At 42.5% G+C, this 11,564-nt stretch overlaps 1 protein-coding gene across 1 annotated transcript; it reads left to right on the top strand.

Annotated features, from left to right (window-relative positions):
• Positions 1–4,100: 4,100 nt before the first annotated feature.
• pcolce2a (procollagen C-endopeptidase enhancer 2a) lies at positions 4,101–9,780 on the top strand (the record flags this gene model as incomplete). The annotated part of the gene is made up of 9 exons (XM_080837504.1): positions 4,101–4,226; positions 4,527–4,641; positions 4,773–5,025; positions 5,770–5,894; positions 6,248–6,384; positions 6,768–6,940; positions 7,422–7,505; positions 8,083–8,250; positions 9,650–9,780. Exons 1-9 carry the CDS (start codon positions 4,156–4,158, stop codon positions 9,778–9,780), a joined length of 1,257 nt encoding a protein of 418 aa, XP_080693630.1. The 5' UTR covers positions 4,101–4,155.
• Positions 9,781–11,564: the final 1,784 nt, after the last annotated feature.

Here is an 11,564-nt window from a genome sequence, read left to right as displayed (position 1 = left end):
ACAGAGGGCATTGCCTGTAGGTTTTTTGTTCACATTGGCAGCTGATGTAAACCTGAAGGAGAGCCCATGGTTGGCTTGGTTTGCTAGCCATTTGTTAACTTAAATTGCTCTTTTGAGAGTTAAAAAGAAACAAGAGTCAGTAGACCATGCTGCTTGCTATCCTCTTGTTGCCAAACTCCCCTCAGTGTGGGCTTTCTATGATCCTCCCTCACAGAAACACATATAGCAGTCTAGATCTAGGTCAAGCACAACCAACAAATCTGCACTTAGAGCCACAGGCTGCCCATAGAGGTCCCTAACAGGAAGTTGGGCTATAGCTATGACAATGGACTAAACTGATTGATCACCAATGGCCAACATTTCCCAGAAATGCTTGTATGGGCAAAGTGTGGGAATGTGAGGTCACTTTGAGGATCCATGGAAACTCTGGAAAATTCCTCATGTTCTGTACAGTGTGCATTGATTTTGTCTTCACATAAATTGGAAGGATTACTGCACCCACAATCCAACCCAACATAAATTTAAATCTTGGCAGCTGTGTTACATTTCGGCTTCTGTTATCCAAAGACTAATTTACTGCATTATTATGATGTTACCATACATGGATGACTAAAAGCATACCTTACATTGCCATTTTGAAGAGAAAGCTCTGTCACAAAATCCAACTACCCAATTTTCTGCCTCACAAAACTTATTCTAGCTAATGAAAGAAAAACTGGAGGATAATTAGGAAACATTTCCAATATTATTTCATCTACAGTTTTTCTTCCAAGACCTTCCCAAAAATGGGATTATTGATGATTCTCCATTCTCCATTTGTTTCTGTGCTATTTTTCTGCCATGCTGTTCAGCCATTATTCATCTCCTTACTTTTTAATCTCCAGTGGGCTGACTCAGAATTCACTTTCCATTTGGAAAGCGTTCCCCTTCTTTGCACATGTCTATAGCATTGATTAAGTGTGCCCTGGTGGGAAGGAAATTATGTTTGGATTGTGTTTTAATGGTATTATAGAGTAGTTTTCATCAAAGCACCTTGTAGTGAATTCAGATAAGCATCTGAGTGGCTTTCACTAGACTGTGCCTCCTCGACTGTGTTGTAAAGCTAGTGTCCCTGCAACTGTGTATAGCCCAGGATTGTCCTTTGTTTCCTGTGTGATCAAAAAATGACATTAATGGAAACAGAAATAAACATGTTATTTAAAACTAAAAACAAACAAAACATGTACAGTAAGTCAATGTACTACCATGAGAGCAGGATATGCATACTGCTTGTCTTTGCCACTCAAGATCATCTAAAGCTTGAGTCCTCTGTTGCATTAAGCAGCCATCTGTATAGCATCAGCGCATGTTTGCACTTTTTTCCTCTTTTCCTTTTTTTCCAGATGTTCCCACTTTGGTCTTCCAGCTCGATCTACACAAACAGCGTCATGGTATTTCAACACATACCTCTCCACCATAGGTTTTCAACAACTTTGGTCTCTTACAATACTGTGCTGGCCTTTTTGTGTGTGTGTGTGCGCCTGGAGCAACGAAGGTGGGTAAAACTGTAAATCTAAACACTATGGAGCATCTGGCATTACTTGGTCGTCTGTGTGTATGTGTGTGTGTGTAGAGGGTGTATAAAAAAAGTGGTTGCATATGTGTGTATGTATGAAAAACATGGTTGCATGTATTTGTGTGAAGAACTGTAAGCATGTATGTTTGTTAGAGAGCCTGTATGTGCATGTGGATATTACAAGTAGAAAACAAAACGAGCTCAGAAAAGGGAGAAGAACCCAAACGTGACTGGTAATGCTGTGCTCTGGTACTTGTGTGCTTCAGACGAGGCCTTCGAGAATGTCATGGGAAATAAAACGGGTCTCACCATAACACAGACTCATGGAGACAAAAACTGACATGTGATATTTGAACATTCCCGCACAAAAACAAACCATGTAATTGCCTTCATGACTTCCATGTGCACACGTGAAATACTAAACTTTATAAAGAGGGGCATCTATTACTATAATTTGCCCCATGATTGTTTATGTGGACTATGTTTGGGATATTTCAGGGCCACTCTCTTTGTTCTTTTACTGTAGCAGACGCCTGTCTCCGTTTGGCCCGACTCCCAAATTCATCCCAAAATAAAACATGAAAAGAAGAGAAGGGATGGCTCCGTAATTTCTGCTCAGATCAGAGGTTGTCTGTGTGATCCTTTCCACATTGAAGTCCAACAGCAGCCTCTCGAAAGGTTTAATCCTTCTGTGCATTTACAGTGACTTATATGTACCATTAAACTGCAGGGACAACTCCCTTGAGATCAGTACAAAGTATGTGCTTCAGTAAAATATGTGCATAGGACTTGGCTGTGTAACACTATTCTAACACTAATACTAATGGTGATAGTGGCAGCCACCCAAAACGCAAACCTCAGTGTCCCTGTCAAGGGTGGCAGAAGGTTCCCCCATTAAAAAGTGCTGGTCACTTTATTTAAAAAAAAAAAAAAAAACTTACCCAGCCATTACTTCTTGAAGCATCCTATGCAAATTCAAGGACTATGATGAGATTGTCATAAAGCTCAATGTTGAGAGTGGCTTTCACAAACAGGGTAGGGGAGATTACACAAAGCTGTGTGCTTCTGAAGCTGGAATGAACAAGTCTCTTGATTAAATGTGGAGATCTCACTCGTCTGTGTTTGGCACATGTCCATATAGCAGGGATTGTGTTTACTAGACTTTACTTTAATAGCCCCTTAAATCCCATCTATTGGGAATTCAGTAAACAATAAACATACAGCCTGGCTTTTGAGAGGATCAAGCTATTCCCAGTGAACTTGCAAACGATTGGGGCCAATTAATTTGTTTTTGCCTCTTCTATCACAAAACAAAAACAAGGCAAAAAGTTACTTAAGAATGAACATCTGATCTACAATACTCTTGGTTTGTTTTCAATTGAGTGTGTGAGTGAATATGTATGTGTTTGAAAGTGTGTGTTTGTATCTTCCCACCACTACAACAGACTGGTCCTGCTGCCGCTACCCACCATGCCATCTGCTCGCTGAGGCTTTTCTTGCCATCCTATGCATAGGCTACATGTCACTAAGTCTAACTCTAAAAGGCTGCGCTTACTGATACCACCAGTTGTGTATAGTGAGAGTTAATTCTAACAACAAACAGCTAACGACAAGTTATATTTTGACACTTATTTGTATCTTTTACATCATAGGCCAAAAGTGAGTCATTATCAGCTGCAAACATAGGGCAATGTACAGTGCTCCAAAGTACCAGTCAGGATCGCAATAGTAAAACAGAACAGAACTGTCATGGCAAAGGAAGCCCGCGGACCAGTTATGCAAGATGTCATGCAGCGGTTGGTTTCTTTGTTCTATTTTGCTCTAGTCTACATGTCAAGATGAGATGACAATGTCAGGCCTAGGTCAAAATGTCAAGTGTGTCAATACGTGTCAAATGATCATAAAGGCTTTATGCCAGCATTTACAGAGAATGAATTAACTGTTGGAAAAGGTAGACATCTAGTGGACATAAAGTGAACAGTGAGGTCAGTATCCATGAGGAAGAATTATTATGACAGAAATCGAATCTGTTAAACCTTTACAATATGCTTCATATGGTCTAACGCCTTTGTTACCTTGAATTTATAATGAACCATCTTGTATACATTTTAGCAAAGATTATAATTTCAATCATGTCAATTGGGGATCTCAACTGGGAGTGAGATAAGGAGTGGTCCTAGATAAAGAGTGGCTCCTATTCCTACTATACCCAAATAGGAAAAGAAAGAAGAAAGGTTATTCACCCCAAAGAGCCGAAGAGGAGTTAACAGTAAATACCCAGCAATGTGTTTCCTTTTGCTTAATGATTTAATTTTAACATCAATGGTGCCTGAAATGTTATTTATCAAGAAGGTGAGGTGAAAAGAGCCTGAATGGGATTACAACTGCCTCTCAAGCATAATGATGCCACATGCTTAGGGTAACTGCTTCAGAAAACAGTCTACATATGGGCCTTTCCGGTCCGTGGAACAAACCCCACATTCATGTGAGTATGTGTGCTACCAGAGAAAATCCCTGGAGGACCTACCACACTCCCGTGGAGGCGGCGCAACAAACTGCACCGTACTGAATGTGACATTTATTTAAAACTGCAGACTACAATGAGGACTATCATTCTGAACTTCTTCGTAACGCTTTTCTTCACCACGATTCTGACGCAATCTCACCGGAGGTAAAATTATGCTCATGAGCCATGAGCTATCATAAACTTGCTCGCTTCACGATAAGAGTTGCGTTTCTGTGTAGTAGCCTATAGATAGTGTCGAGAATTAAATGCGTGTGCTGTATTTTCGTGACACGTGGTAAGATTCGACAAATATTATAAGAAGCTATTCGAGTTGCTGCTAAATGTGTATAACGTCCTTCAGGAGCTTGGATTACATACAGAGAGACATATGTTGCAATGTCAGCATGCTATTGCTTATGAATGTCAGTAGGCTACTAATGTCTAATAAATTGCCCATTTCTGTAGGCCTAAACCGGTTTTTACCTGTGGTGGAAATTGTACTGGGGACTCAGGCATCATTGGTAGTCAGGGGTACCCAGGTGTCTATCCACCAAATACCAAATGTGTGTGGAGAATAACGGTGAGACTACAACACCCGGCTGTATTAAGGATACGAGATAAATAGAGATTTGAACATGGATGGATTATCTTGAAAAAATGTCGTCAAGTTGTCCATGAAACCACTTAAGTCCCACTATTTCAAAACCGTAGGTGCCTCGCGGCAAGGTGGTGTCACTCTCTTTCCGCGTGCTTGACCTGGAAAGTGACCTGTGCAGGTATGACTTTGTGGACGTGTACGACGGGCACATCAACGGCCAGCGGCTGGGGCGCTTCTGTGGGACTTCCAGACCAGGTGCCCTCGTCACCAATGGCAACAAGATGCAGGTGACAATGGTGTCCGACGCCAACACTGCTGGTAGTGGATTTCTGGCGGTTTTCGCCGCTGTGCGGCCCAACGAGAAAGGTGAAAACACTCCACACTGCCAGCTTACACCTCAAATAAAAATTGACAGGTGCTGTTCGGAAATTATTTTGTATGAGTGGACTTTGCCGAATTTATTTTTAAACGTTGTTTTTTTTTTGTCATATAATAGTTTACCATCTATGATCAGAAGATTGTATTCTTAAAATATCTTCTTAAAACATTTGTGCACTGACCTTAAAATAGAAGTCACGGTTTGTTCTTTTAACCTCCCTAAATGTTCCCGACAGAAACGGCCTCTGTCTCTACTATGCATTTTTTTTGTGCCACAGATTTTAGAGGCTCTTCCTTTCCTTTCAATCAGCAGTAGTTTATGCCACAAAATATTTTACAGAATGTTTGAACGAGGCATTTGTGATAAATAGTTGGTTGCAGCACAAATCAAACATCTGACTTTCCTCTGAGTTCAAGAACAAAAGGAATTCTAAGTTCTAAGGCAGTCAGTTTGTCTAACAGTGTCTGACACTGCATCTAATAATAACTCTCACCTACCCAGGCAGTTAAATAGTTTTGTTTTACAACTCTGTGTTTGCTCAGTTGCCTAGGAGCTGCAATGGTATAAAGCAGTTTTCTGTGCTCTCTATTTGAGGTATGTCTATTCTATAGCAAGGGCTCTAATTGAAAAGACAAAGCACCAGCCAGGGCAGGCCGTCTGGACCTGAGAAGGCTCTAAAAATGACCGCACCCAGCTGAGCCATCCATCTCTTGTCAAAATACTCCTGGTAGGAGATCGATACTGCGGAGGCCTTCTGGACAGATCGTCAGGCTCCTTGAAGACTCCTAACTGGCCTGAGAAGGATTACCCTGCGGGTGTCACCTGCACCTGGCACATTGTAGCCCCCCGAAACCAGGTGAGATAATTTTATCAGGTGAGATATTTAAAGGTGCAGCCCACAATTCTAATCCAATACACTTTTTACAGAATTCAGTGAGCTGCACCTCACAGTCCTTCAGCAGCCCTTTCTGTATGTGCGATAAAAAAAACTTGTTTTTTTTCGTGTACAGTTCTGGCTCTGTAAATGGGAAACAAACTATTTGGCTCAGGCCAAGCTTCAGGAGCATGAAAGGGTGGGGTTAAATTTGATGGGCTGTTGAGCTCAACTGTCAACAATATTTCCCCAGAAATGTGGACTGCACCTTTAAGTGCCTTATGATTTTCCCCAGAAACTCTTTAGAACTCATCACCGGGCCATTCTTTCATCAGATCATCGAGCTGAGGTTCGAGAAGTTTGATGTCGAGAGGGATAACTACTGCCGCTATGACCACGTGGCCATCTTTAATGGGGAGGAGGCGAGTGAGGCCAGGAGAATCGGGAGGTTCTGCGGCGACAGCCCCCCTGCGTAAGACACACATATGTGCTGTAGTGTTACTATGGTCGGTTCCAGCCCTGCACATCCAACCCATGTTCCATATCATATGACATTGTTTCTCACAGAGCCCCACATTTGCATTGATGTACTTCAGTCTCTGATCTTAATGTAGTAAGGGCACATGTGATTCTGCTACTGCAAGATGTCTGTCTTTTCAATGAGCTCCATCTGTGTGCTTGGACAGGGAGAGGCCTTGCCATGCCATGTCCAGGTAGCCAGGTGTGAGATTGAGGAACAGATGCCAGATGTTGCACTCCATCTTTGCTCTCTTTGAAGATATTTATTTCGTGGCCATGCTGTGTGCCCTTAAACAAAAGATTAAGGCGCTTCACTCTTATCTTATGCCCTTGTAGCCCAATTTACTCTGATGGCAACCATCTCCTCATTCAGTTTCTTTCTGATCTGAGTCTAACCGCGGACGGTTTCATCGGCCACTACCAGTTCCGGCCGAAGAGCTCCGTCAGCACAAGGGTCCCACCCACCTTCACCACCCCCACTACACCTGCCATGACCACAGGGCCAGTGGGTAGGTTCATTGTGCTCTTCGTTATGCCTCATGCATCTCAGTCACACTGAAACACTGCTCAATTTGGCCATGTTGAGAGGAGGTCGGAGATTTACTGTGGTACTGATGATGAAATATTTGAGTCTGAAATGTGTGTGTGTGTGTTTGTGTGGCTCCTGAAAATGGAATGTCTAAAACCACTATAATATACTTTTTCATATGTTCGCTAAATTTATGTGGCTAGTCCAGCTTGGCAGCCATACTGAATTACTGTACCGTTGAGCAACGGATGCTAAGTGCTGTGAAAATGTGGTTAGTCAGCATGCTGCGAAATAAATATTTGATTGCTTCCATCTTCTCTTGCCTGTTGTCGGGGCCTGAAACAAATAGGTGGTACATTTAAATTTATGACATTTACTCAATTCAATCTTATTTAAATAAATCTTGTGGTAATTGTGCCCCTTTGAATTCCCACTTTCCCTCTCTCTATCCCTCCATCTAGCATTAACATATTCAGAGGCTCTGTGCCGGCAGAAATGCAGGAGGACCGGGGTGATTGACAGCCACTACTGCTCAAGCAACTTCGGTGAGATCTCTGCGTATGAATGAGTTTATTCACAGGCTGGCTTCTGCCGTCATTAATCTCGACAGTGCCCACCGAATCTCAAACGCCGCTCAGTGACAAATGGTGTGTGCAGTTGATATGGAGTCTGTTTCCGTAGAAACCAGCGAGCATGCCAGGCGTGAGCAGGTTTGCAGTAGGCTGCCGCTCCCATTTGTCACTCTAGCTTCTCCAGCTCGGATGGTAGAGCATTAAGATGCTGCGGTGGGTCCCGTGGGACAGAAATATACATGTGGTGCTTGAAAAGTAAAAAACAATCAGGGGGGTGAGACCTCCATAATAATCAAGCTGGAGTCTCAGCCAGAGTTTCTGTATTTGTGGAAATGTATTTGGGCTGCCTGCCCAAGCAACACCTGTGTATCTCATAAGCTGTTGCCACACACGGTTATGTATTTAAAGCCAAGCAAGCACAAGTGCCGTTGGAAACACACACATATTATGGATACATGGGGTTTTGGAGAGAAGCATCTGCTTATCAACTGTTCTTAAAATGCTTTGATGAAGCGATCATTTGATGTGGGTGTTCCCCTCCCTACCCTAGTGATCACGGGCACGCTGGTGTCTGCGGCTGTGCGCGAGGAGAGTGTGCACGCCGTCTTCGCCATCATCGGCGTCTACAAGCAGGGCAGCCTGGCCATCCAGCAGGCAGGGAAGAGCCTCAGTGCCCGGGTGGTGCTCCTCTGCCGAAAATGCCCCCTGGTCAGGAGAGGTGAGTTACAGAGATTCAACCAAAGCCTTGCTTTAAAACACTTTGAATTAGAGTATAAAGAGTTAGATGCACGTATGCTGTTGGCAGACCACATTATTAGTAGTTAGATGGAAAGCTGAGTTGAGAGCTGAGAAGGAAATTATAAAGATGCCATAACTTAAATGTCCTGTATCCTGGTAAAAGGTTTGATATTTGAGCTCAGCAGCCAATCAAAAACACCCTTCCCTTCTGTGCTTCTGGAGCAACATTGTTGATTGGCTGTAATATTGTATGGCTCGCTATGATCCACTGTGTTTTTTTTAAGTACACATGCTGGACAGACAGCTAGAGGAATGTGAGAAACATTTAGCTGAATTTAATAAAAAGTTGAATGGATTATAATTAAGGACTGCATCTTTCAGAGACAGGCATTCCATTTCCATTTAGTCAGACCCCCTTTAAATGTCCCCCTTAATTATCATTCAAGTTCACTGTGAAGCAGTTCATAATCAGCATGTACCCATTATATTCCATGCAGTGAATAACATTCTCTGCGGGAGGGTCCCATTAGAAAGAAAACAACAACAAACAAAACACATTAAGAACCAACTCAACCTTTCTCTTATTGTGTTTTTTACACACAGAAAGATTCTATACACTGCTGTTCAGATTTGAGGTTGCATATACGTTCTCTCCAGGGTGGACTGTATGGACTTCTGCACCATAAACATCTGCTGACTGCCACAAGCAGGAAAGATATCCCATAATATGCATATGCATTGTAGGACCATATCAGATTGGCATGGCATTTTCTCCATCCTTGGTGCTTTCTCAGATTTGGATTTCTTTGGTCTGCACTGCATCGTCAGACAGCCAAAATAACCCTTGTCTAAAACCACAGGGTCTGGTGTGTGTTGTACTTGCAGTATCATACCGCACATGCAATCATGGCTCAGTTAGCTCTGAAAAGTAGCCCTGCTCGTCCAATGGAAATTTTGACACTTGAGTGAAACTATTTTGTTTTGAGCCAACCGGTGGCTGTGCTAAAGGCTGCCCTGGAGGTTTCAGTCAAGACACGCGGGTGCAGACCACCAGGACTCACTCACAGCTGCACTGCAGCCAGAAGTCTTGTTGGTCTTTGGCAGAGGAGAATAGGAGAGCTATTTCTTCTAGCACTAAGCCATCAGAAGAGTGACAGAAATGACAGCTTCTGTTTCAGATTTTTTTCTGACTTTTTCATTCTCTTTCTACCTCTCTCTCTTTCTCTCTCTCTGTCTGACACACACACACACACACACACACACACACACACACACACACACACACACACACACACACACACACACAAATATCTTTTTTTTTGTATTTCTCTTTGATTTGACTGATGAGTTGTATTTTCTCTCTGTGCTTGCTCCTGCAGGCCTGAACTACATTGTTATGGGCCGTACGGATGAAGGAGGAAGGGGGGTGATCACACCCCACAACTTTGTGATGGCCTTCAAAGGCAAGAGGCACAGAGAGCTGAGTGTACTGAAGAATATTCACTGCTAAAACTCTTGCAGAGAGCGAGAGAGGGGGGGGGAGAGAGAGAGAGGGAGCAAGAGAGAGACATACACAAAGAGAGAGTAGTGCATCATCAGCTTCATCGAAACTTGAGTCGCCTAATTTCTTTGCAGCTCTTAACAGAGGAATGTTCCAAGGGTTGACAAGCTAATTTGCAGTGAGCTATGATTATATCTCACAAATGTTATGATAAAGCTTTTTGATGGTCGCAGTGTGAAGGAGAATACCAGGCAAATGTGAATCCCTAAATATGGGAGTGTTTATTGGGTATATATGCATGCAGGATGCCTCAGTTGTTGTCACATTGGGTCCCACATTTGTATATAGGCTAGCCACACTGAAATTAAACAACTACTGCATGTGAGCACAGGAAATGTCTGTATCCAGCTACAGATCTTTACTTTTAGGATATGTGATGAGTCTTTAGGACTGTGACAGTAGAAGGTACATGCCAGTAGAATGTCTCAAAATAACTTGTGGGGACAATCAGTAGTATTATTTATAACTTTTTTGTGGCCTTTTCTTTACAGTTTTCTGTATTCGTGTGCATGTCCAAGACTTTGACTTTGATGTATTAAACTATTTATTTATCACATCTCGGGATTGTGTTTTGTGGGTGTGTGTGGGTTTAGAGCCCTTAAAGTGTCTGACTGGTGTCAATGGTCAAATATATCTTTGGCTGGGTGGAACAGATTTCCTGTGAAAACACCACTATTATACTATAATATAACGACCTCTATTTTAGCTCTGGCGTTTGTTGCAGTTGCGAGATTTTAGGAAGGAACTCGATGGAATGCCGGTCTGATGGGTAGGGTGTCGGTTTATTCTCCGTAACAGACCTCGAGCACACACAACACGCTACGATGGAGAGAGTTTGTAGAGATTAGGACATATGGTCCATAGTGTAGTTCCTGTTATTTGTTGGCCTTGTCTTTAAAGGCTGCAATGTCTCCTCAATGCTCCTTGCTCCGTTCTCTCACTACACACACGGTTGGTGTCTCTACAATGTCCTGTCTTTAACACAACACACTCAGCATACAAGTAACATTTTAGTTATAGTCAATAGAATACACAACTTAGCATTATGTGTGTGTCTGTGGTCTGGTTCACGGTGTCGTGGGCATGCTGGGCATGGGATCTACCTATGAAAAGGTGTGAATGTCAGCAGGCAGAGAGGGTCTTGCTTACCATTTGTGTGTTAATGAAGGTGGCGAGAATGTGATACATTCTTGTGGGGGAGGAATATACAGTATATGAGTTGAAAGTATAAAAAAACAAATCTAACAATCAATTGGTTGGTCTGTGTTTCTCTTTGACTGTGCTCTGATCAGACCATAACACAATGAACATAAATGTCCAGATGGCCTCTACTCTCCGCTTGACCCCTCTTCCTCTTCCCATTCCACAACAGAGGGAAGCTTCTGTATGTGTCTGTTTATCTAATAAAGTTATGTGCATTTGATAATCATTGTTTTTCACACTGCATCATAGTGAAATATGATAAGGGGATTAACATACTGAATTTAGAGTAAAGAAAAAGGTTTATAAATCTATACATGTATCTGAAAGCAGTGTGTTGGCATACAAGAGAAAAGTAATCTTATACAAAGGAAAATCTACTCCACTGAAAGTTGTCTATTTAATGTCCAGGCATGGAGGAGCTGCTGGAAACTGGCACGCTCTCTGGAAAGTCTTGTCATGACCACGTTACTTGTTTTGTTTGGGAAAATCCCCCTACTTAATTGGATGAGTGGTTTCAAAACTATTAATGG

Source organism: Sprattus sprattus (genome assembly GCF_963457725.1).
Source record: "Sprattus sprattus genome assembly, chromosome: 4".
In the NCBI taxonomy this organism is placed as follows: domain Eukaryota; kingdom Metazoa; phylum Chordata; class Actinopteri; order Clupeiformes; family Clupeidae; genus Sprattus; species Sprattus sprattus.
The sequence above is the reverse complement of the archived record's forward strand: the minus strand, read 5'-3'. Positions and strand labels throughout refer to the sequence as shown.